The sequence below is a fragment of the Rhipicephalus sanguineus genome, chromosome 8, assembly GCF_013339695.2.
Source record: "Rhipicephalus sanguineus isolate Rsan-2018 chromosome 8, BIME_Rsan_1.4, whole genome shotgun sequence".
NCBI lineage: Eukaryota > Metazoa > Arthropoda > Arachnida > Ixodida > Ixodidae > Rhipicephalus > Rhipicephalus sanguineus.
Window position 1 is genome coordinate 70,549,849 of NC_051183.1, and position 26,956 is coordinate 70,576,804.

General features: G+C 47.1%; 2 protein-coding genes across 3 annotated transcripts in view; both read right to left on the bottom strand.

Moving 5' to 3' along the window:
* Nucleotides 1–1,667, bottom strand: part of LOC119403309 (uncharacterized) — a 49,831-nt gene extending 48,164 nt beyond the window's left edge. Inside the window, exon 1 of the mRNA XM_049418268.1 lies at nucleotides 1,302–1,667. The gene's annotated coding sequence lies outside the window, so the exon portion shown is untranslated. The remainder of the gene's footprint in view (nucleotides 1–1,301) is intronic.
* Nucleotides 1,668–16,388: 14,721 nt separating this feature from the next.
* Nucleotides 16,389–26,956, bottom strand: part of LOC119402063 (uncharacterized) — a 54,566-nt gene continuing 43,998 nt past the window's right edge. For both annotated transcript variants that reach the window (XM_049418487.1, XM_037669146.2), the window contains exons 16-19: nucleotides 23,967–24,140; nucleotides 21,134–21,280; nucleotides 18,846–18,925; nucleotides 16,389–16,559 (exon numbers count right to left, since the gene is read on the bottom strand). In XM_049418487.1, coding sequence (XP_049274444.1) covers nucleotides 16,485–16,559; nucleotides 18,846–18,925; nucleotides 21,134–21,280; nucleotides 23,967–24,140 — 476 coding nt within the window. In that variant the 3' untranslated portion in view covers nucleotides 16,389–16,484. The remainder of the gene's footprint in view (nucleotides 16,560–18,845; nucleotides 18,926–21,133; nucleotides 21,281–23,966; nucleotides 24,141–26,956) is intronic.

Consider the following 26,956-nt stretch of genomic DNA (forward strand, 5'->3'; position numbering starts at 1 on the left):
TGCGTTTCTATTGTAATTCCATTCCCGGTCATTCTCACACGCCTACATAGTCAATACACAAGGAAGGAAAAATCGAGTTTCATGCTATTTCCTGAGCTGCGGAAAGGAACCATTTTTGTCACGCTTACGGCATTTCAAACAATCGCTACTAATAAATACCAGCATCACCGGTAATACAATGTGACCATGTTAGCAAAAAAAAAAAAACTCACAGCTTCGCCGCAAGGGCGAAGCACTGAATGCAATAGCAACCAATTAGAATGTCACACGAAGAGCGGCAAGCAGCACGATACTTGCAGCGCGTCGCTCAAGCGCCAAGGACGCACGAAAAGAACACACACAGGACGAGCGCGAACCAACAACTATGACAGCTGTTCCTATTTTGTGTTTGAGTGGCGCGCTACAGCCCAGCGTTATTGATACTTTTTCTGCTTGCAAAATGTGGCCCCTTCGCGTCTCCTGCAGCGTGGCGGCGTTCGACGCATTGTGGTATAGGAATCGGCCACTTTTTAGTGCGCGTCTCAAGGGCAGTTTTCCATATAAAGCAAAATCTAGGAGCCCTACTTTAAAGCGTGCCCTTCGGGCAATCTCACGGGTGATACTGCACACGCTGAAACACCTCCCATCTATGCGTACCGCCAACAGTAAATTGTGTGTAAAAACTGCTCACCGTTAGCATTCAAAACAACGAATGGCGCGACATGCTGTGGACCGAGGGGTCACAGGTTCGAACTGTGGTGGCACGCTTCCGAAATTTGTTCTTCTGATTTGTTTTTCTATGTTGCTTTTATTTATATATCCATAATATAGAAGACGTGACGGCGACGGCAAACACCCGCCGAGAGTGTCTATATAATTGCTATCGTAGTATATATATATATATATATATATATATACACAAGAAGGCTCCAGAAGAAAAGTTTGTGATTTTTTGATTATTAAAGGTGTTATGATATAGCGTTTAACTATCTTGCCCACACAAGACATTTAACGATATCACGTAATGTTGGTATGGCTCAGCTGACGAGGAAATATAGTGTTGTCAATGTTATAATAATCAACAAAAGCTAGCGCAGCGCCGCAGAATTGAACCCATTGTGCAGCTGAGCATATTCTTCTTTTGTCGGCCATTCGCAGCCGTTACCCAAAAAGTTAAAGCGCGAAACGTTGCGCAGATGTTCACGTTGGACCCACGTATTTTCATTATAAACTACTATTTATTATAAATATCTATGTTATACTTTCCAAGGGTAAGCAATTTCAATGCTATTCAAGGAGGTAGGTTAAAAGTTGGTACTCACCAAGTCCTTTAATTGCGGATGCTTCGCAGGCGACAGTGGCGAAAAATAGAGTCAGCACCGTGTGGATATTCATGGTAGCCATATTCTCGTTCTATACAGGTGCTCGAGGCGCCTATTCCACGCGCACTAGCAAGGCACTGGAGGGTTACAACTGACCACTCAGTGTATTTCGCACAGCAAGTGTTATTTAGGCGCTGCGTCCATTACACATGTTTTATTTTTGCCGGCGGCAGTACTGCGCCATACGGAACACCGCATTGACTTTACAATGGGTCACTTTGTCATGCGCTGCCCGCAAAATTTTTCGCCGAGCTAAGATTCTTAGTAAGTAAAACGCAATATAGCAAAAAAATGCATGAATAACATCGGTAAATAGCAATTTGTGAACGCTGCATAGACCACACTAATTAAGCCATGCTTAACCAAAATGGGTGATCGATGGCAATACGCTGATCCAATTGAGACCGGAGTTCTTTTTAGTTTAATTCTTGAATAAGAGCATTTTTAAAAAATCTCGCTTCTCCAACTATTTTTTTTTGCCCGCTGTCTGTAGGAGAACGATCTTCCGCAGAAATCTTGCAGAGGCTCTTTTCTATAGGCCTCGTGCGCTCAGTGGATGGCGCCAGCGCTCTCCGAGTGCGCACCGCCCATGCGGCCACTTAGCGCATTTTGTCCCTGTTCCTTTCTCGGTGCGTAACTCGATGTTGTGTGCAGTGAACGTCGATGCGTGAAAACGGCAACGCAAAACGAGCCCCGCTTATTTTTTTTTTTTTTTTGCGGCTACGGGCGAATAGCAAACGTTCAGGAATACTTCAAACGAAGTATAGTTCGGTTCAGCGTGGCGACTTGTATGCCGCTAATCACGTTTACTGCGTCAGATAAGATCGGCACAGTGCCGTCGGTCCGTCGTAAATATTGGGAAAATGTGTCGCACATACAAAGAGCGTGGAGCACGACGTGCGTTTAGAAGCGGGTCACTTTTTTCTTCGCATACGATAGAAAATACGTTTTATCGGCAGCCTCGCGCGTCGCTTGTCCTATGACCGGCGCGCGTTAGCAGAAAGCTGAAATAGTTGAAATGACGTATTAGCAACGATAAAAAGAGACCGCAAAAAGTGCCTGTCTCTTAGTTTTCTAGCGCTGTTAGTACTTCAAACACTTTGCTAAATTATATTTTTGAGCATGTGCAACTGTGTTTTTCGTCTAGGTCTTCCGATCATAAAAAGCCGACCCTGAGGCCCCTCAGCCCGACAGTCGTGCACATCCGACAAAGTGGCCATTGCAGAGTACTGTTTTGCCTCACAATGTTTGCCGCAAACCTCCGTTCAGGCTAACAATAATAAAATGAACAAGGAAACCAACAATGTGTCAATATTACCTGGAGCAGTAGCGTAGACAGAATTCTTTTTTTTCCGTTGGGGGTTCAACCATACTCCATGTATGTTCGTCCGTGCGTTTGTACGTCTGCGTGTATACATACACAGTCAAAATTTAAGAAAAATTCGGGGGGGGGGGGAGGGGGTTTCAATCCCGCTGGTTACGCCAGTGATTTGGATAGAAAGCGAAAGAAACCGTGCGAAGACAGGACGCGTTTGCTAATCGGGCGCGCCGAAGGGCTGCGTTTCAACGTTGTTGCCGATCAGCCTCGTACGGCTTCCATGAAAACTCATAAAATTGCAGCTTCGGCAGTTTTCCGGCCGTGTTCTTGTAGCTGTTATGACATGCGAACTCGCAAGACAGATAGAAGTCGACTTTTTTCGCCGCGTACGCACGCTTGTGCTGTAGGGGCCATTGCCAACCTGCTGCGACCAAGCGCGGCTGTGCGGAGGCAACAGGGACATTTTGCCAGCAGCCGCCGCAGTGGTGCTGCATATCCGATTTGAAACAGCAGCGCACGAGGCCTATATTTGACACTGTTTCCGTATCAAATTGGAAACAAGCCAAGGCGCACCAAACTTAGCAAACTTTTTTATTTTGGGCTGTGCTTGGCGTTTTTTTCCCACATTTTCCTTTTGAGGACGGCATAAAGAAAGCATGGATGTAATTCACAGTAAGGGGTACTGCAACCAACATAAAATGTTCGACACAACGTTTGTAGTTCGCGTTAAATTCGGCCGTGAAATCCGAAAATATTGCGAGGAGCTTAAACAGGACGCCCTAGCGGCCACATTAAAACAATCTTTTGGCACGCTGCGAGCGTTTGTCGGAAATAAAAGTTTCGGTTCCCTGTACTTTGAATGTGCCCACATAATATATAACAAAGAACCCAGGCAAAACAAAAATATCGCCTGGACGGGCATGTTCGATCTCTCGTGGAATCACCTTTTCATATATTCCAGCCGTTTTAGCAGCATGGTTGTAGCTTGAAACTGTAGTACTCGTTTACATGAAGCAGCTTTACCGCCTATAGGTTAGAAAAGCGTAATCGTTTTTGAAAACCTTGATTACTTCATTTATGCACTTGGACGTCTCAAGGCAATGCTGGGGGATAGGAGACGGACGCATCACCACAGGCAGTGCTACTCGGATGTGCACACTTGCGAAAGCACGTATCGCTAAGATTACCCAGTTTTCGCCATCTTCATTCCTATAACCGCTTTAGCACCTAACCAGAATCTGGCGGATAGGGCGCGCACGTAGTGAGGCTCATGGCATCTCGGACTAAGGACAGCAATCGCCAAGGAACACAAGCAAACAGGGGACCACATTCTCTAACGATGCGGTTACCGAAGAGTTCACCTTGCCAACACGCGGTTGGGTGATGCCGTCGCCAAGGAGGCGTGCCAGGGGCGTGGCGATGGCATCACCCAACGCGTGTTGGCAAAGTGAACTCTTCGGTAACCGCATCGTTAGAATATACGGCCCCAGCTTTCTTTTATTAGAATTTATACCTCCTGGTTCACTTCGTTCAGGCTAACTTAAGTAACTATAGGTGTAAGCCTTCGCATGTGTGCCTTTCTTCGATTAATCTGTCTCTCGTTGACTCTTTATATCCCACTGACAATCTAGCTTTAGGTAGCTCGTTTCGCCGAAATTCAGGTGTCGGCGACGGCGTCGTTGGTTCTGAGCGAAAGATCAGCTTTGTCCGTGAGCGAAAATTCGAGTTAGATTCAAATCAAGAAATGAAATAATATTTTCCGTTCGAGTGTGTCCGGGGATTCGAAGCTGCGACCCCTCGCTCCGTAGCGCGAGGCGTTTAGCCGCTCTGCCACCACGCGTACATCTTCCAGCATACTAACAGCGAGCTATTTATATACACAATTTACTGTTGGTGGTACGCATATCTCGTAGGTGCTTCAGCGTGGCAGAGGCTTGACTATCCGCGAGATGGCACGAAGGACACACGGCCGTGCTTTAAAAGGCATCGCCCCACCGTGTTTGGTCACGCCGCACGCATGGATATAGGAGCCGCAGGGCGTCCGCACTTTTTTTTATTGTGACATAGACTTGCCCTGAAGGCATATAATCTTGTTTGTATATGTGTAGTAGGATGGGCGCCGTTAAGGCGGTGTTGTGTATGAAGTGAAGCAGTGTCATGTGGAATATGTTCTCATGCATTCAGTGGTCCTAACTGGTCGTGTCGCCGTAGCGAATATTGGCTTTGGCTTTCCTTGCGGCACCGTTTAGTCGCCCAACGAGAAGCGAAGCAAGGCTAGCGATTGGGAAGGCGATACGAACACGGTCCGATTACGCTATCGAGTTCTACCCTTGATAGCGAAGCTCAAGCGTTGTACACGTTTTCTTAAATAACTTCTTTTTCATATATGCGATAACAATGCATATCAGAGAGGGAATAACCCGAAAACCAGAAATTACTTTATTACTAGAAGAAAAAGAGTTTCCACTATACGTGTAGATGCTGGGAACGCCAGGTACACAAGGTGCATCAGCATTCTTCATCCCAAATCTGAATTTCGCTTGCCAACGGCTTTGTTTCGACGCACTACCCAAGTTCTCCTACATAGCAGCTGATAACGCGGTTAAAAATAACGCGGCTGATGTAGTTTTGCACAGAAAAAATAATTAAAGAGGGGTGACAATGTGGAGGTATTTTTGAAATTTTAAATTATGGAAAGTTTGGATTTCAGAGCCCCTGCCTTTGCCTTCACTTCCGTCTGCCATTGCTGCGTGTGTTGTGCGTTTTAGTGTAGAGCCAGTAGAGCCTCGCTAACCATGGCGCCACATGGAAAGCAAAGTCGGCGAAGCTATGACGCCAAGTTCAATCTGTGCGCAGTTTAATTAGCTGAGGAACACGGAAACCGAGCAGCAGGGAGGCAATTCGGGACTGGCGCAAGGCCCGCAGCGTCCTCCGCACAATGAAGTCAACAAAGAAAGCCAACAGCGGCAAGAAGGCACGCTGGCCTGAGCTCGAGCGTAGCCTGCGCACGTGGGTGCTGGAACAGCGAGCCGAAGGAAGAGGGCTGCGAACAGTGCAGATGCGCCTTGTGGTGGGCTTTCGCAAGGCCGGGCTGATCCCCTGATCAACCGATGGCAATGTTGAAGAGTCTGATTCGAGTGAGAGGACGACAGTGATGTGCCGGCAGTACTACAACCAGAAGTAGCTGCATTGTTCGTGAACGACTCGGATGAAGATCACTTCGACGGCTTTGATTAAATGCAACCAAGCTATCGGAATAATAAAGGTACTTCTGAAAGTATTGCTTTCATGTATGCCCAGAGGCGCTCGCAGGCGTGTCTGCAAACAGCTGAAAAGCGGCAGCCGCCGCAAGCATACATTTTTGCAGTGCATTCTCACGACGCAATACTTTAATGTCGGTAGTCGCATGAGCAGGTGCGTCTTGTACACCGGTGCGACTTATGCACCAGTGTGACTTATATACGTTTTTTTTTTCGGAAAAACTGCGATTTTGAGAGGGGTGCGACTTATAGACTGGAAAATACGGTACGCATGTTCTCGTAACCTCTCACTGATACATCGGCCGGTTTGGCCGATGCAGAACCGTCCGCAAGTGAGGAGGATCTTATTAACAACGTTCCCTCGGCATCCAACAAATTGTTGCGCGTACTTTTTTGTAAACAGTTTGTACTTGTTCACCGTAAAGCCTCTCGCAGTGGGTGGATAGCTCTCAACTCCGGATTTCTGTGCCACTTTCTTTAGGTTGTGCGGCACTTTATGAATGTATGGTTTCACCACAGTACTTCTATGAGGGTCCTCTTCTTTCCTTTGGTTTTTTGGTGATTTTAAAGTTGTCATCATTCGCTCAGCCACATTAGAAAGCCAAGTCAATGGAAAACATTCTTTAAGTAGCCCCTGCAATTGCACTTGAAAACTTGTGTTCACTTGGTGGTAGGAAGACCGTGAAAGCGCTGCCAACAAACAAGATTTTGCGACGCCACGTTTTACTAATATAGAATGTGAACACGTGTAAGGAAGTATACTTTTTAGCGAACGGGGTCCGTACCGCCAGCCCACACGGCCATTGCTGAAATCTATGTGCATGTGTAGAAATCTTAAACTATTTTTAGTAGGCAATTCAATTGTCAAGTTGAGGTGCTTCTTTTCAGAAAGAAATCCGTCATAAATATTTACAACGCGATGTCGATCGTCTTCTTTGTTATGATTGTAGATAGCCAAAAAGTCGTCCACGTATCGGAAAACCTTAACGGCGTCCTTTGTATGGATGCTGTTATGGATGTCATCAGTTAGCGCCGTGTTTGTGTCCTCTCGTCTTCGACCTGTTCTAGCGCTGTTTCTTTGTTCAGAAATCAGTATGCACCAACCAGCCCAATTCAAGACGCTAATACTGTTACTCAATACCCCCCATGGGGCCTGTAAAGTACTTTCAAATAAATAAATAAATAAATAAATTTCTAGCACATCGGGCTCTTCACCCTACCTTCCCCACGTTCTACGTTCACCCGCCGTCTGTATGAATGTGCTAGACACAGCGTCATCTAAGACACGCTTGTACACGTATGTACACGTAATCCTAAAGAATTCTTATTTGCCTCCCAAAGTTCAGCGCCTATTAGGGTGGCTGTTGCCTTGAGTCAGCCATGGAAACAGAATTTGTCGTATCCTCCACTCAGAGGCTTGGAGACACGTCCGTTTCTTCAAGGCATGCCATCTTGTCGCGAACCTCGACGGAGCCGCAGGCCTTCGAGGCCAGAAGTGCTTCCTGCATGATGTGCGGCTAGCGTCACAGACGACCGAATTTATGTGGCGGCAGCTCTTGTCTACTCTTCCACAAAGAGCAAGATCACAAACTTCGACGGCCGGCAATACCCTGTTCTACTCGGCAACGCCGCTGCATCCAGTGACGCACAGGAAATCCCAAAGAAAGAGTCCATGTTCTGTGTGCCACCAACACTTGATGAAGTGGAAGTGCTCAGCCTAGTCCTGAGCGCTCCTGGAAGAACAACAAGTGACGAAGCTGACTGAATCCGAGAAGAAGGAGTGGAGTGATTTCCACAAAAGATGAAGGCAGGGCACATCCAGCTTTACAACGTCGTCAAGTATCTCCGTGAGGCAGAAATAAAACTAGTCTTAGCCGACAAGGAAGGAGGCTTTGTGGTGTTGCCAACTGCTATTTATAACGAGGAAGCAGAACAAGCCATCAGCGCAAACTTCAGGGAGCTCGACAACGTGAAACTGTTCAAGGTGAAGGCAAAAGCTCTCAAGTTATGCGATGATGTCGGTCTCACAAAACTAGCGAAGTCGTTACGAACAACGATAGGCACCAACCTCTCCGTCTCTTGCACCGCAATAACCCATAAGGACGGCTGCCCGTTCAGGGTGATCGTGTCCGAGCGCGGCACCTGGCAACGCTCGATAGGAACGTTCCTGCAGAAGTCGCTCACCATCCTCCACTTAGATGATCCGGGCTTAATCCGAAGCCCCAATGTCGTCTCCAAGTACCTCCAAGAAGAGCGTCCGCAGCAAGTAAGCGTCTTTTCAGTTGACGTTAAAGACTTCTATTATTCGCTACCACACAACATCGGGCTTGAGGATGTGAACGAGTGCATAGAACGACATGGTTGCACCAAGTTTCAGAACGCGTGTGGAACCCATACCTCAAAGCTTTTACAACTATCACGGTTCTATCTTGAGTCCACCTTCAAATGTCATCGCGAGAGCTTCTTCGTACAACGTGAAGGTGTTTGCATAGGCTGATATTTGACACGGATACTTAGTGATATTTTACTTGCGCGACACGACAGACGACTTATGGCCAGCATCGATACGATGGACACCGTTAAGGTGTTCCAATAAGTGGACGACTTTTCGGCCTTCTGTAATCACAACAAAGAAGGCGATCGACATCGCGTTGTAAATATTGTCACGTCGTCGTGACGTCGACGAAGACAACAGTCGGCGCTTTCAAGACGAAGCTGTTTATTTGGCCGAACTTGTGGCCGGGAAAAGGAAAGTTAATTTACAGCAATACGCACGGTATGCACTGATATAGCGGCGAACAGAGCGTCGGCCGTCGATCAACTAACAAGCGGTCAAGAGCTTCGGCTTTTATACAGGCGCTGTCGAACTTTCCAGCGATATCACTGGTGGCGGCCTTATCTCTCGACAAAGCTGGAACATTCGCGTGCGGCGCGCAATCTTAACAAAACAATCTACTACAATCGCGAAGGTTCCCGAACACTGCTTCGCGGACAGCGTCGAGCTTGATAACCGTCCTTGCTGGTCAAACCCGAATACATCAAAATAAAACAAGAAGTGGGCGTGGCATTGCCCCCCTCTGAAAAAGCATCGTCCCGATGCTTGTGAAAGAACAAAGAAGAGAGAGAAAAAAACAAGTGCATACATAAATAAATTACAATAACAAAGTAGAGTCCCCAGGTTCGCTAACGCGCAAAAAACGGCTTAAGGCGCACGACATGGACGACTGCAGGTCGTGTGCGGCGTCGCTGGGAGTTCGTAATGCCGTCCGGGATGACCTCGTAGTCAAGAGCGCGGAGACGTCGAAGAACCTTGTATGGCCCGAACTATCGTCGAAGGAGTTTTTCGCTAAGCCCACGTAAGCGTGTCGGCGTCCAGACCCAAACACAGTCGCCGGGCTGGTATTCCACGAAGCGTCGTCGAAGATTGTAGCGACGACTGTCGGTGTACTGCTGGGTCTTGATGCTCAGGAGGACGAGCTGTCGAGCTTCTTCGGCACGTTGTAAGTAAGCGGCGGCGTCGAGGTTTTCTTCGCCGGTGACCTTCGGTAGCATGACGTCGAGCGTCATCGCCGGGCTCCTTCCGCAGACCAACGTGTACGGCGTCATCTGCGTTGTTTCTTGGACGGCCGTGTTGTAAACGAAGGTCACGTACGGAAGGACGGCGTCCCACGTCTTGTGTTCAACGTCGACTTACATCACCAGCATGTCGGCGATGGTCTTATTTAGACGTTCGGCGAGGCCATTGGTCTGCGGGTGGTAGGCGGTGCTGCGGCGGTGGCTCGTCTCGCTGTTTTTGAAGATCGCCTGAGTTAGGTCCGCAGTGAAGGCTCTGTCTACAGCGCCATGACGCAAGACGATGTTCCCCACGAAGAACTTGGCTACCTCGACGGCACTGCCTTTGGGCAAGGACTTTGTCTCGGCGTAGCGGGTGAGGTAGTCAGTTGCTACGACGATCCACTTGTTGCCGGAAGTCGACGTCAGGAACGGCTCCAGTAGGTCCATCCCAATTTGCTGGAACGGCCGGTGAGGTGGTTCGATTGGCTGCAAAAGTCCCGCTGGCCTAGTCGGTGGTGTCTTTCGTCGCTGGCAATCTCGGCAAGTCTTAACGTAGTGGCGACGTCGGCAGCAAGGCGTGGCCAGTAGTATTTTTCCTGTATTCTGGCGAGCATGCGGGAAACACCGAGGTGTTCAGCCGTCGGGTCGTCGTGTAGGTCCTGGATGACTTCTGGTGGTAATTATGAGGGCACAACGAGAAGGTAGTCGGTTCGAAGTGGCGAGAAGTTCTTCTTCAGAAGAACGCCGGTCCGTAAGAAAAACGACGGCAGTCCTCGCTTGAATACCTTAGGAACAACGGCGGTCTTGCACTCGAGGTACTCCATAAGGCCCCCCAGTTCCGCGTCGGCTCGTTACCTTTCGGCGAAGTCATAGGCACTTATAGTTCCGGGGAAGCAGTCATCGTCGTCGTCTTACGGCAGCGCGTCGACGGGGGCACGAGACAGGCAGTCGGCGTCAGAGTGTTTTCGTCCGGACGGTACATGACGGCAATGTCGAATTCTTCAAGCCTTAGACTCCATCTTGCAAGACGACCTGAAGGGTCCTTCAAGTTAGCTAGCCAACATGAGGCGTGATGATCACTGACAACTTTGAAGGGCCTGCCATAGAGGTAGGGGCGCAACTTTGACGAAGCCCAGATGATGGCAAGGCATTCCCTTTCTGTTGTGGAATAGTTGGTTTCTGCCTTGGATAGTGACCGGCTAGCATAACTGATTACCCTTTCAAGCCCGTCAGTATTTCGCATAAGGACGGCACCGAGTCCTACGCTGCTTGCGTCGGTGTGTATTTCCGTATTGGCGCAATCATCGAAATGCGCAAGTATGGATGGCGTCTGCAGGTGTCGTTTAAGTTCTTGAAAGGCTTGCACTTGCGACGTTTCCCACCTGAATTCCACGTTAGTCTTCAGGAGAAGCGTCAGTGGTTCGGCGATTTGTGAAAAGTTTTTGACGAAGCGTCTGTATAGGCGCATAAGCCGAGAAATCGGTGCACGATCTTCTTGTCGGTGGGTGGCGCGAAGTCGGCGATGGCAGCTGTTTTCCGCGGGTCTGGGTGCACTCCAGACTTGCTGATCACATGACCCAGAAACAAGGGCTCGTCGTGCGCGAATCGGCACTTTTCTGGTTTCAGGGTCAGTCCAGAGGTCTGGATTGCTTGAAGGACTGCCTCAAGCCGCCGGAGGTGCCCGTCGAATGTCGAGGAAAACACGACGACGTCGTCCAAATACACAAGGCACGTCTGCCACTTCAATCCGGCGAGTACGGTGTCCATGACGCGCTGGAACGTCGCTCGTTTAAGTTCTTGAAAGGCTTGCACTTGCGCCGTTTCCCACCTGAATTCCACGTTAGTCTTCTTGGGAAGCGTCAGTGGTTCGGCGATCCGTGAAAAGTTTTTGACGAAGCGTCTGTAATAGGCGCATAAGCCGAGAAATTTGTGCACGGCCTTTTTGTCGGTGGGTGGTGCGAATTCGGCGCTGGCAGCTGTTTTCCGCGGGACTGGGCGCACTCCAGACTTGCTGATCACATGACCCAGAAACAAGAGCTCGTCGTGCGCGAATCGGCACTTTTCTGGTTTCAGGGAAAGTCCAGAGGTCTTGATTGCTTGAAGTACTGTCTCAAGCCGCCGGAGGTGCCCGTCGAATGTCGAGGAAAACACGACGACGTCGTCGAAATACACAAGACATGTCTGCCACTTCAATCCGGCGAGTACGGTGTCCATGATGCACTGGAACGTCGCAGCTGCCGAGCAAAGACAGAAAGGCATGACCTTGAACTCAAAGAGGCCGTCGGGTGTTATAAAAGCGGTCTTTTCTCGGTTTCTTTTGTCTTCTTCGATCTGCCAATACGCGGTCTTGAGGTCCATCGACGAAAAGTACGCCGCGTTGTGAAGTCGATCCAGGGTGTCGTCTATCCGTGGGAGGGGGTACACGTCCTTCTTCGTGATTTTGTTCAGGCGCCGATAATCAACGCAGAAGCGCAGTGTCCTGTGCTTCTTCTTCACTAACACTAGGGGTGACGCTCACGGACTCTTGGACGGCTGGATGATGTTGTCGCGCAGCATTTCGTCAATTTGTTTCTTTATCGCGTCGCGCTCTGGAGTCGAAACTCTGTAGGGGCTCTGACGGAGTGGCCGAGAGTTTTCTTCTGTTATAATGCGGTGCTTAGCAAGGGGCGTTTGTCGGACCCGCGATGACGACGAGAAACAGTCTTTGTATTGCAGGAGCAGGGTATTGAGCTGGTCTTGCTTGACCTTCGGAAGGCTCGGGTTGACGTCAAAATCCGGATCGGGACTTCTATTCGTCGAAGCAGGTTCGGCAGCATCGGAGAGGGCGAAAGCATCGCTGGCGGCTACGCATTCGTCGATGTAGGCAACCGTCGTACCAATGTTGAGGTGCCTATATTCGTGGCTGAAGCTTGTCATCACTACCTTTGCTTTACCGTCACGCAGCTCGGCTATACCTCGTGCGACGCAAATTTCATGGTTCATGAGTAGGTGCTGATGGCCCTCGATGACGCCTTCAAGGTTCGCAGGTTTTTCGGTGCCGTCGGAAATAATGACGCTGGAGCGCGGCGGAACGGTCACCTGCTCTTCTATCACATTCAATGCATGGTTCCCTGGCGTCGCGTGGGGCGGGAGCGCTTTGTCTGAGGTTAGTGTTATCGACTCAGACCTCAGGTCGATGACGGCGCCGTGGTCACTTAGGAAGTCCATTCCAAGTATCACATCCATGGAGCAGCTTTGTAATATTGCAAAGCTCACAGGATAGGTCCGTTTATTGATAGTGACTCTCGCTGTGCAGACACCAATCGGCGTTATCAGATGGCCTCCAGTGGTCCGGATCTCGGGGCCTTCCCAAGCAGTCCTAACTTTCTTAAACTTCGCTGCGAACGGCCCACTGAAGACGGAATAGTCGCCTCCAGTATCGACGAGAGCGGTGACGTTGTGGCCGTCGATCAGAACGTCGAGGTCGCTAGTCCGCCGTCTTCCGTTACGGTTGTCGCGGAATCGGGTCACGGCTACGTCGGTTTGTACCGCTGCTTCCGCGTTAAGTCGTCAGGTCTGCTTCCGGTCGTAAAGTTTCCTCTTTGGGACGTCGTTCGGCGTGCGGCGGGGGCTCGGAACTTCGTCGCGGCGTCAACGTCGACGGCGGAAGGTCTTCAGCATTTCGTCGTTCAGCAACCGCACGTCCATTGGTTGCTGCCATTAGTTTTCCGGATAGGGCTATGCGACCGGCCCCGTTTTGGGCAGGCGGTGCGGTGACATGTAGCCGCCGGGCGACGGCGAGCGGGAAGGTCGTCGTTCTTGCCATTGTGTTCCGGTGAGGTAGTCGTCGATGTTGCGAGGCCGTTCACCTGGCTGCGGGCGCGGCGCGTTGACGACGAATCCGCGTAGCCATATCTGACGGTACTGGCAGCGGCGGTACGTGTGGCCGGCCTCCCCGCAGTGGTAGCAGAGCGGGCGGTTGTCGGGGGCCTGCCAAACGTCGGTCTTCTTGGGGGCGTAGCGCTGGCCGACAGGTGGACGGAGGGCGTCGGTGGCGGTGGCGGCGTCTGGCGACGGTACTGCGGCCGTGTGCCGTCTTGACGCGGACATGGAGGAAAAGCATGACGGAGGGCTGCAGCATAGCTCATAGCTTGCGGCTGCGGCTCTGCTAGGTGAAGCGCGCCAAGTGAATGCTGGATCTGCTGGCGAACGACGTCGGCGATGGAATCTACTTGAGGATGCGACGAATGTAGAATTTTTCGCAGCTCCTCTTGCACGATTGCTCGAATCGTCTCACGCAGGTCGGCGGATCCTAGTGCCTGAACGTCGGCGTAGCTTGTGGCCGAGAAGCTGCGGTTGTATTGCCGCGTTCGCATCTCAAGCGTTTGCTCGCATGTCGAAGCCTCCGAAGCAAATTCAGCCACCGTCTTCGGCGGGTTCCTTATCAATCCAGCGAAGAGTTCCTGTTTGACACCCTGCATCAGGAACCTCACTTTCTTCTCTTCGGGCATACTTGGGTCGGCGTGTCGAAACAGGCGATTATCTCTTCCGTGTAGATGGCAATATTTTCATTGGGCAGCTGCACACGGGTCTCCAGCATAGCCGCGGCCCGTCCCTTGCGGACCACGCTCGTGAACGTTCTTGGAACGTCGTCCGAAAGAGATCCCATGTTTGTAGGGCGGACTCTCGGTTCTCGAAGCACGTCCTCGCGGCGTCTTTTAGGTAGACGTATACGTGGCGCAGCTTGTCCTTGCAGTTCCAGTTATTAAATGTTGAGACCCTTTCGAAGGTCTAGAGCCAAGTCTCGGGGTCTTCACATGGCGAACCACGGAAGGTCGGCGGCTCCCTGGGTAGCTGCATCACGATCGCCGTAGGGGACATTGTGGCAGTCATTGTTCCTGTTGTCTTCGTTGCCGTGGCTTTTGGCTTGTCCGGTAGGAGTCCGTATTCTGGTGGGAGACCTTGCTGTCTGAGGCTGGCTCGCTGGTCAGTGGTGGCACCGGAGTCCCCTTGACGGTGTGGGCTTGGCTCACGGTTGGAGGGGGGTCTTCGGTACATGGACGGGGAAGCACCTTCACCAGATGTCACACGTGGTCGTGATTAGCCATTAGCGGTTTCAAGACGAAACTGTTTATTTGGCCGAACTTGTGGCCGGGAAACGGAAAGATAATTTACAGCAATACACACGGTATGCACTGATACAGCGGCGAACAGAGCGTCGACCATCGATCAACTAACAAACGGTCAAGCACGTCGACTTTTATACAGGCGCTATCGAACTTTCCAGCGATATCGCTGGTGGCGGCGTTATCTCTCGACAAAGCTGGAACATTCGCGTGCGGCGCGCAATCTTAACAAAACGTTCTACTACAATCGCGAAGCTTCTCGAACACTGCTTCGCGGACAGCGTCGAGCTTCATAACCGTCTTTGCTGGTCAAACCCGAATACATCAACATAAAACAAGAAGTGGGCGTGGCAATATTTATGACATATTTATTTCAGAAATGAAGCAGCTAAACTTGTCAGTTGAATTGCCCGCTAACATTAGTTTAAAATTTCTAGACATGCAAATAGATTCCAGCAATGACCAGTTTCAACCTGTGTGTTTGGTGTTTGACAGTTTTCTCAAAGAACGCGACATCGCCCATACGTATTTGGCAGACTGCAACGCATGCGCTAACGGCCAGGTGGAAATGTTGATTGGGATACACAAAGAGTATGTTCAGGTATTTATGTCACGAGTAAAGGGGTCCGAGGCACGTGCCGAAGGTCCGAATGTGGAGATGGTGTGCGGGGCGTGGAAAATTCCCCGATGGTGTGCAATCCTGCCTCGTCCACGCACGTGGTTGGTCGGAAGAGGGCTCGCTGCACGCTATCCGACCCGTGGTGATGAATTCACCCAGGTAGAAAGAACGGGCATTGTCCACTGGTGCACGCATTGGTGCACTCACACACGATCTAGTCGGCGGATAGAACCGCGGAGATCAACAGAAGTGTAATCAACGTTTGCGATTGCTTTGTCAGCAACAGTTGTAGGCGTGGAAGAGCTAAGCACAAGCAACGCGACCAGCACCACGTGTCGGACCGAGCACCGTGCGACTAAATAACGATGATGATGAGTCCCGGCAATGCGACGGCGCAAATAAACCCCAATCCCGAAGGTCTTACCTTCGTAAGCACAAAAAACAAGTTTAAAACCAATTATGCCATAAACGGCACATATGCGCTACGAATCTCGAAGGCTATGCTTTTTTAGCGCATGTTAGCGCTTGTGGTATTGTCACTCTTGCGTCCTTGTCTGCTAGCGCTGAATATATTTTCGAAAAGGTATGGCCCATCCATTCCGTCAATATGGTCGTACAGCAACGCTGCCGATGCGCATCTATGTGCGTCTATGCGCTGTCTATGTCTATGGATCCACCTTGCGTCATTCCTTGCAGTGGCCTTTGCTGGTAGCAACCCTTCGTTTCCTCGGCTGCTCGAGTTCCCAGTTCGGAGTTGTCGGCTCTCCGCTGGCGAGTCGCCTCCCCTTAGCGAGCTTGCAGAGCTGCGCATTCGGCACGGCGCGATGTCTACACGGGCGATTTCCATACGATTGGCTAGCCAGATCACGTGTGCCTATGGAAGCGCGCGACTCTATATGATCGGCTAGCGTTTTAGCGTACGGCTCATGGTAGCGTGAATTCACCCCTAGGCTTGAAATGCGCACCCTTACGTCTGATAGGGGTATGCATTGATCGCACACATACACGCACGGTCTCAAAACAAACGCTATCAAATAGATATGTGCATAACACAGGTAGGACTTTTGTGGGCACTTGATATGTTATGTACGGCACAGCCTTAGCAGGACCAGCTTGAATACAGAACGCAACCATGGAAATATTTTCATATTAACAATACGTGAATATTCTGCAAAGTATTAATAAGTTTATTTTGAGATATGCGTTTTGAAGAGATTACACGTATATCTCGGTTCAAAACAAATTTTCAAAATAATAGAAGGATTATTATTTTTTAACCGTCTTCACGGTGCCCGTTGCTTGTCCTAGTGAAGCGCTGTTACCAGAAGTAGGTAGATTGTTCTGCAAAAAAAAAAAAAAAACTGACCTTAGTACTACAAACACACCAGAAATGTCCCAAATTTTACAACTTTTTAATCTTTTGTACGTCTGAACAGGTTTTACCTGTTTATTCATGTGACTGCTATCCATGGGTTAAGTGTCGCAATCCTATGAATTCAGTCCTCTGTTAGGCATGTTAGGCAGCAGTCCTAAGTTAGGCATATTAAGGACATAACATCGTGTTGAACATTTTTTGAACTTTTGTGTTTGTTTTTCTGCACAAAACATGCTTCCGAAGTTTTCTTTCATGAAATAGGGACGAAGTTTATTCACTGTAACGTTACTTTTGGCAAATGCTGTATTTCGTCACAGCACGTGCCATTGCATGCCTGATGTCTGAATTTTACTGCCGTCCGTAACTTTGTGCGTGTGTATCCTCAATTTGCGTAATACCAACATTTTCAGTGCAATCTAAATGTACGTCTAATGCTCTAACCGTGAAACACGACGACATCAAGTTCGGGTCAATCGAATTATCCTTTATATCCAACTATTTTCAAACACGGCAATGTTTTGCCGTGAATGAACAGGAAAATCTACAGCCATATGGAACAACAATAGCCGGTGCACTTAATGCACCGAACAGCGGGCAGCGCGGACTGGCCCAAAAACCGTCTTTACCTCAGAAGAAGCTGGCTTTTCTTGCAGAACGGGGCTCATCCACAATTTTTTTTTGCGAGTGCGTGTGCTTTTACTGGCAGGGCGCCGCGCGGATTGACTAGAATCTAGCGCTTGGCATTACGTCCTTCCTCCCATTAGTTCTTCTCGTCGCGCCCATCAGGCACGTCACGTTCGTTTCTCCGCGATTCTCCGCATTCATTTTTGACTGCGACAGCTGCCGTGAAACTGAAGAACCTGCATGTTCTCCGCAAGGCTGGTGATGATCAACACAGTCGAACGTGAAGAAAGGGAGTGTGACGTCGCTGCTTCGAACAGAATCACTAGAAGCACGCTGAGTACGATATTGAACAACAAAGCAGCAATCAAGGCCAAGGCGGACTAGAAGCTTCCGGCGCCCGACGAGTACGCACAGCTGCCTACGAATATAATGACACGCTGTTTACACCGATGCTGTATTTTCTCGCGTATAGCCAGCTCCTGATTATAACCACTCACCCTCAAGAACAAATCACTAAAAATTAAAACCTGAAAAAACGCATATTGCCATGGAGCGGCATTCCTTCCTCTATCGTGAAGCAATGCCATGCGGCCAACTTGCGCACCGAAATGTGCATCGAAAGTTTGGTACCTTCGAAAAAGTTTATATCGAATTATACAGTATATCAAAACAATTCCCGTCATTTTGTGAGTTCGATATAAGCAGGTTGAACTGTGCATGAATTCGAGCGAAAGTAAGTTCCTTTCGTTACGATTCTGACATTTTTAGCTCCTCTACCTGCTCTCAGTCTCATTTAGGATCTTTATAAACTTCCTTTTTCTTTGCTTTGAGCAGCAGAAGTGACTGTGACAGAAACCTACGGTTGTTCATATGTAAATTGAAAAGTACATAAATAATTCAATGAAGGCCTGGTGCCCGTACATTGCCTTGTATATTCCCCTCGACCTCCCTGCCTTTCCTCTTCTCTTTCTCTCTCTCTCTCTCTCCCATCGAAAATAATTACCAATTTTTTTCTTATTTGGATACCGCGATCATGGTATTATATTGCACAATTCTGTCCCTTTCCTGTTTTTTCAAAGCAAACTAAGTACATATGCACCAAAGCAAATTTGAAAACGTATTAGGTTGTAAGTGAGCTTCTGATTTGACTTGTCAACTATAGGATTGAATGAGAGATATAGAAACTTCGGAAGGTAACCAGAAAAAGCCACGCAAACATGATGCACATTTAAAAATGAGGGTCCGCGAGAAGTCTAGCTCTCTTCCACATGTATAGGACGGGTCCAATATTAAGGCTTTCAGAAACTGCACTTATGAACTGAGCAAATGTAGGCAATGCAGCGCGGTATATCCAATTGCACCATCATCTCTGAATTTAGATACATTTGTGTGCACATAAAGGTGAGGTCCTACTAAGGTGTACTCCTTGGCGCATACAATTTTAGGTATAAAAAGACAAACAATGTTACACAGTTCGACACTAGCAGTAATGACACTTTGTCGAATATGGAATGTTGTTCGAAACCTCGTTTCGATAAGAATGACTGTCTCGTATTGGGTAAACGTTCCAGTGACGTTCACAGTTAAAGAATATATAATCACTTCGCAATTATAACCTGTATTCTTACGTTCTCTGCCGGGATGGCTGGAACATGAGCTGGAAAGTCGCCGCCACCAGTGGCCCCCGCTTGCACAGGCGTTGGTATTCCTGGATATAGAGGCAGCGCAGCAAGCGCAATATTTACCACGACTGTATGAGCGCTAATATTTTTAATTTTGGCGGTTTAACATCGCAAAACCACAATATGATTATGAGGAACGCCGTACTGGAGGGCTGCGGAAATTTCGACCACCAGGGTTTCTTCAACACGCACGTAAAGTCAGGTACACAAGCCTAAAGCATTTTCTCCTGCATCGAAAATGGGGCTGCTTTTGCCGGCATTCTACCCCACAACGTTCGGGTCAGCAGTCGAGCACCATAGCCATTAGACAACTATGACGGGTGGCTGGATGAGCGAAACGATGTCACAGCGACTTTTGTTATGTGCATTAACGTGTTAACCTAATAACAAAATAATGCCGTCACATTAATGTGACGTTATACAATAAAGCAGCCAAAGCTTTGCTAAAAGGATGGATCAACCATATGACGCGCTCGTTCCAAACAGAACCAAGTAAAACCTGCAGTGCCATAACAACAGCGGCAAGCACAGTTGCGGTTGTTGAAATGCAACCTACCGGTCGAACGCGTCCAACATACGCACTGAGACGTCTCCTAATGCAGTGTAATCGCTGGTGTTCAGCTGCGTTCGCTATGTACGGCAATGTTTTTTTTTTATATAATGTAAATGTATAATAAAACAGTGCTTTGTCATCATAGACAAAATACTCTTGCCACAAACTTTGGCGTCAACATATCATATAATTCCCACAAACGAAGGAGCTTTCGTATGCTAAATATAGATGCAACATTTTGTAGTCGGTGACGAAATCATCAGCGAAAAAGCACACACGAATAGCACGCATTACCCCGATGCTGAAAACTTAAAATGAAAGCTCAAAGCACATCGGAAGAAAAACTCAAATAAAAGACATTAAGGATTTCGGTGCTAGCGTTCGGGATGGCGCAGTGCATTCCTTCAGACACACTTCATGATCAATTCCATGTGATGCGTGCCGCACCTGGGATTACGTGATGCCTCCTGGCAAAATATCGCAGCATGGCGTGTGAAAACTTTAGAGCTTATAATATGACGCGAACTAGAAGCTAACCGATAAGTTATTGTCGGCGTGTCTAGGCTGACATCCATGCACGGACGAGGCATGGATGAATATGTTGGTGCAGACTTGCGATATATCTCCGATTCTTGTTATACAGGTAGGCGAGCTGCCAAGTTTTTGCAACAGATTTGTGATAGGTGGTAAAGCCGCCGTTGCTTTCTTTGCTTACGAGAGCATGGCTTGAAGCATCGCTGCATGGCTCTTTCTATTAACAAGTTTGAACGGTATTGTATGTATTGTTTCTTATACTGCCCTGTTTTACATAGCCACATGATGTAGAATGACAACCCAGATAGTATGTTGTGGTTGAGAGTATATTGTGTACATGCCAGCGAGAGTTTGGTTCCAACGTTCGGGAATGGACTTAGCATGCGGGTGATAGGCGGTGACTTGTCTGGATGTACTGCTTTTTATCTTGACATAACTCCGCCGTCACAGCTTTTCCTCGCATCGTCAGGAGAACTGGAGAAGCACGGCGTTTCAGTGCGTTCTTTACAAATAGATATTGTAGTTCGCTGCTACTGCCTTTCAGCACAGCTTTGGCACACCCGCTGAGATAATACGTGCTCATGACAATTTATTACAGAGAAGCTAGATTTGTCTTCTTAGTACATAACAACATAGCAACCTACCAACAAGATGACAACGTTACCGCCATTTGTTACCGCACCTCAACATCATAAGCAGGTCTGATTAGCTTGTTTCAATCTGCTGGAATGCAGAGTAAGGAGATTACACAGGTGCAATAGTTCCATTAGCTTTGCTATTGGAATCTGGCACTGCTCACGGTTACGAGACTCGTTGATACCAAGAGCTATGTCGGCTATCGGGCGCGGCCAGCAATACTACGGCCAGGGTCTCGTGATGGCCTTCGATTCGAAAATTTCTGGTTCAGACGCTTTGTATGCAGATGACTATTTGGCTGGCCCCGGAGGCGCACTGGCCTGCCCCGACAACTCACAAAATTCTAGCCCTAGTTAGGAGAATATGGCCATGGGAAGAAATTGTCGGTCATCTTGCAGGGCAAGAAGCATGCTTCCTTAACTACTTACATTGAGAAGTTTGCAAAAGTGCCACTATGGTCGCTATACGCATACAATCTATATACAAGTGAGAAAAACGTCACAAGCCTCACCTGTGGCCGTTTGCGAACCAAGAGAGCTTTGTGCAGATGACGTGCTTGATCGCAACACTGACTGCTGGTGATTCATAGCATCCATCATCTTCTGTTGTTTAATGGAAATTTCAGTCGTATTTCTTGCAGCCATTTTCTGCTGTTTTTCTGCAATTATAAAGACCATGTTCTATTTACTTGAGCTGAGTTATTCGATAAGTATATAGACTTACGTGCATGAGAAAATTCTAATCACTGAACCTTGCAAATGCTGCAACATTGCGAGAACATTAACGCTTCATTTCAGACCCCCAGACCCCCAACTGGTATTTAGGGGGTGTTTTAAATGCTCCGATCACCTTAAAGAAATGAAGGGCGCGCAGTTTTAAAATATGTGATGAACTATATCTTGCGTTTATTAGAAAAACTGATTGAAGCTTAGATTTTAGTAACAGATTCAACACACGAATAAATAAAGCAAGGCAGGAATATTCGTGGATGTCTTAACAGTAACTCCATATAAAAGGTACTGGTTAAAGTTAATTTAATAGGTACCAATGGAGACTGCAATACGAAAGATAGTTCATGCAAGTTCTATACGCAGCTTTGTGCGCAAAAAAATTACAGCGTATCCACGGGTGAATCATGAAGACTTAACATCGTGGTTTAGCGCTAAAAAAGACACACATGTGAGAGACAGAACGGGCGCAACTATATATATATATATATATATATATATATATATATATATATATATATATATAGTTGCGCCCGTCCTGTCTCTCATATGTGTCTCTCTTTTTTGGCGCTAAACCACGATGTTAAGTACTCACCAACTCGCCCAACAACAAGTTCTTATTAAGAATCATGAAGAGCTTGGGCGAAGCTCCTGAAGCAATCATGGTTACACCGTGAAATGTTCAGTGGTTTTGCCCAGCAGTAATCAAAGCGATACGCCGCTTTGATTATTTTTCTCTTTTCCTTTTTTTTCTTTTGTTATTATTTTTCCTGCTCTTTATTTTTTTATTTATTTGTTTGTTATTTTTTCTATTTTGTATTTTTATTATTTTTATATGCTTTATTTATTTTCTTAATTTTATTGTTTTTCTATCTCTATGGGACAGCGCCATCTAGTATATCGTCACCCAACTGCAGTTTGCATGCATCTCTATGGGACACCACCATCTATTGAATGATACGGGAGACGCGATGGCGGGGACACGAGGCATGGAGCGACGACCGACCAGGTGATGCTATAAGGAGCTCCACTCCTAATGTATCTTAGGCTTTCATCTCATACAGGTTACTGGTAAGCATATCACGTCACCCCGTGCATGTGATTTAGACCTCACTTTAGCGACGTGTTCAGACATACGTTGGTAGTTGAGATTAATTTCGAAACGAAGATGTCCTGTAAGCTCGTATTTTTCTTTGTACTGAGCCAATTTGGAATGAGAATCATTACTCAGAGACTATGGTTTAGAAAAAAACCTCTGTAGGAGTTGGAATCGGCGCAGCCAGTGTGCCCATAAACATTGTGAAAAACACACTTTTTATGAAGAGGCAAGCACAGAAAAATTGGGGCAGCTACGCGCTACTGGTGCGGAGACCGTGGAAACAGCAGATCTGGTGTCTTCTCCTTCGCCGTTCCTTCCTCCTCACTCTCGATTCTGTTTCTCAACCTCTTGCTATACTATACCATATATGGTCATGCTACGCTTTCTTTCCCTTTCCTTCTGTTTCTTTCCATCTCTTCATTTCTCTGCCTATCTATTTCTTTCCCTTCTTTTTCTCGTCTCTATATATTTCTCGTTCTGTTGCCCATAGCAGCGCAGTCATATAGTTGCCATAGATTTTTGTTCTTCGAGTGTGCCTGGATAGCCGAGAGGCTATGATGCTCGCCTTTGGACTGTGGGCGCCCGGGATCGAAGGCTGCCTCCCGAAGAATTTTATTTTGTTTTATTTGTTTCTTCTCCTCATCCTCTCTGCTTCCCTTCTCTCCCCTCTTTTCTTTCCTCCAACGCGTTGCTAGGTGGCTCACTTAGCGAAGCCACGCGCAGCTGTGCCAAATGTGCTAGGCAACGTTGCCTAGAGAACGGTCCAGCTCGAGCTTAAAAAGATCCGCTGTTGAAACATATAAAGCCGTTTTGGCAGGTAACAAAAGACAGCGAGATATCTGGCATTTTTCTACACATAAGCAACACTGAAAATGTGATAACTGGTCAACAAACCATGCAGGGAAGGAAAGAAATAAATTAATAAAGGAGTATGCCTCTCTAGGATTAAATATACGCAAAGACGACTTCGACGCAAAGAGTTCGGCGCGAAATTGTACTAGGAAAGTGAAAAAGTGTTATATTATAGTCAGGTGAAGTGTTATATTATAGTCAGGTCACGTTATAGTCAGGTGAAAAGTCAGGTAAGTGAATGTGTGGGCGCCGTCGGCGTACCAAAATCACATGAGTACAATGTGACATAAGGCCATCAATCACGTCAACATGCGACGTCATCATGACTTCAGAGTTTGCCAAAATTTAAGATCATTATAACAGACAGAGGAGATAGAGAAGTAGAAGATGGCCCCCGCCTTTGAATCGGCTTAGGCGAATGCAATCGGGACCGTGTGAATTTATTTGTTAACTTGTGCATCTTTTTCTTGTTTTCCTTTGTTCTCAAGCGGGGCGGAAAAATACACTGACATAATGTCCCATATAATCATCACCAGATAATCTAACGTAATATTATATACTGGTAGGCACAGAACAAAGCGATTCAATGGCACAATTTTACGCGTAATCGGTCGCGAACAATAAAACTGAAACAAGGAACATTTATATTTGAACACTTAGCTTACCTTCATAAAGGCGACAAGTACTTTGACACTCTTTTAAAGTAGGAAATTTATTTCCGAAGTTAGAACAGTCGTATCCCTGGTAGCATTGTTTCGAGTTCCGATCGTAGATATACACTGGGTACGCCTTTCTGAAGAAGCAAAACAGGCTTGCCTTTGGAAAATCGCAGGCTTCCACTATACGAGAGAATAAGAAAAATTACTACGTTGTGCCCTCCATTCCACGCCTACTATGTTAAACAATCTCAAAATGCTCATGAAATCACATCCAAAACAAGGCCTTTAAAAGCCTTTGATAGCTAAATATCTTTTTTTGATGTTTTGTGATTAACATTTTACTAAAAGCACCAACGATTACAGTACTACCTAATGCTACATGTGTCTGCCGCTGTGCGCGCATATTCATTAGGAGTTCTGTACAAAATGAGACAAATAATTTCTGAGCGGCCTCTATGTGCGTACAGACAGGCTACTTTTTATATTTTACTTTTCAGTACTCCTAACAGAGAAGCTGCTTTGAAAGTCTTTCCTTGTGAGTCGATTGCCGAAAACTATCATCTTAACGGGTATGTGCCACTGTGCGGCTACCTGAGAACGAGTACAGAGAGACAGAGAGAAAGAAAGAGAGAAATTAACAGGTGGAAAGAAAGATATGAAAATGGAGAAAGAGAAATATTCTTGCCGAAAAAAAAAATCACGAGGCCGGAATTGAACTCGCGTACCCTCGATTAGAAGGTGAGCGTCCTAACCACTCCGCTATCTAGGCACGCTAGCAGAGCATAGCATAGCCTTTTATAGTAGAGTGGAGCAAGAGGGTGGGAACAGGAAGTGAGTGTGAGGAGTAGAAATGGTATAGTGAGGAGAATGGAAAGGAGGGAGGGAGTAAAGCGTAGCACAGAAAGAATGAGAAAGAGAGAAATAGAAAGCAAGAAATGCAGAAAGAAAAACAATGAGAGACAGACAGAACATCAACGAAAAAGTGAGAAAGGTGTAGAGAGAGAGGGAAAAAATTAGAAAGAAGGAGGAAGCAAGCATCGCGTCCTCTAGCGACCAGATACCGCACCACCTGGCCGAGCCGCACATACGCAGCAGCTAAACCACGCCCACCTACGGTGACATCGCGCGCAACCTCCGCTCTATAGTGAATAGCCTGCATGCATACCTCCCGAGGAGGAAACCGCGCATATCGAAGCTAGACGTGTGGGTCGACGGGCAGTACGAGCGGCGACGAGTCCGTGCTTCACTGTGACAACCTTCGCACGACTTATTGTAAACTGCCCGCAAATCTTTTTTCTATAACTTTATTTTGTTCTTTTTTTATTTCGCCGTTTTCATTTCTTAACAATTTTTGTTCATTTTCTTATTTCCTGCGTCTGCGGCGCAAAATGCAGTAACACACAACGGTCTATTTTTATTTTGCATTCGTAATGTTGTTTATTGTATTTTTATATCTCTGTTTTTGATTTTTACTTATATTCACTGTCTGTTGTGTCAGCGAGGTTTTCAAAGCGGTCCACCCGGCCTCGGCAAAAGAACAGCGTCGCGTGGTTGGATGCGCGTGAGACAAGCGGCTACAATGAAAGGCAACAATGGACGACACTCATCACAGGTGCAGGGGCCCAAGAGCTGCGCTCTAAAGTGTGTACATTATATGCAGTACGCCGAGATTTAGGCGAAAGCCTCGTATGTCTCATGAGAACATGGCGTTCTACCAAAAGCACGTGGGAGCGAAACAAAGCTAAAAATGACAACGAAGAGATCCCGCTAGCTGCGCATTTACTTCGTATTCGCGGCGTTCGTGTGATATAAAGAGATAGTAAAACAGTTACGCGGCATTGCTTCAGCCTTCGAGTAGTCTTGGGCGGGAGCAGTAGAGTGTGGATCCTGTGAGTTTTCCTCCTTCCGATATAGACTGACAACCAGAATTCACGTACTGCGCATTTACTTCGCAATACACCTAGCACAAGTGCGAAAATCTAAAGCTGCATTTTTCCAGTGACGGCGAAATATGAAATAGATGAGGTCAACAATACGTGTGGCGAATGAATTTCGGGTGATAACCCATATCCCATAAGCCAGTCCAGAGAAAGCTTAGAAATGTACGTCACACGAACACATTTTTGAGCACGTGTGCTCTGAAAATTTTAAAACTTCTATAGTTCACACTTTCCTAGTTCATTCATGTTTATCGTTCTTTCAAGATAATAATAGGTGGTCTGATATGAGCTGTATATCGTGAATTAAGCTCAACGTCATATTTTCAGCATATTTTCATTAACTGTGTGTCACACTTCACGTATGCAATCTCCGTTCATATGCACGTAATGCACAATTTTAGCATATATTTAATTATATTATGATCAGCAAACATATGTGATGCTTGACAAAGATACAGCGTTCATTGCAAGACGCACAAATTGCAATATTTGTGGAGCATTGCGAGTACTGCCAGTTCATTCTGTAAGACAGCTGGTTTTTATTTGACGGTGGTGAAGAGTTTCTGAGTGACAGATGGTAACCATGACAACCATGACGTTTTTTTCGATGTTCTCTTATTCTTACGTTCCTACATGTTTCAGTATATTCAAAAGACCTATGAACCTAGAAGTTTTATTGTAATTACTTCATTTTGATAGCCCACAACCTCCCGAACACCGTTTATGCCCCTGTGCTTTTCAGAGATTCTTAACACATTTATGTGAGGAATGAAATGGAGCACAACTTAAAGTATTACCTATTGACTATATACACAGCATGTGTGGTAAGGCATTTAACGATACAATAAATTTTACGCTGCAGTGTGACCGTCCAAGAGGACGTTTAGCCAACTACTGTAGTTGTTGTTATATGGTATTTTTTGGCACAAGGGCCAGTGGTGGCCAAAGAGTGCCAGGTCATGGTATGGGATGGGATCAATGAGGATGTTAGATGGCTGTATAAGGGCCTAAAATTGTTCGCAGTGACGGTGCGTAAAAAGTATAATTGCTAAAATC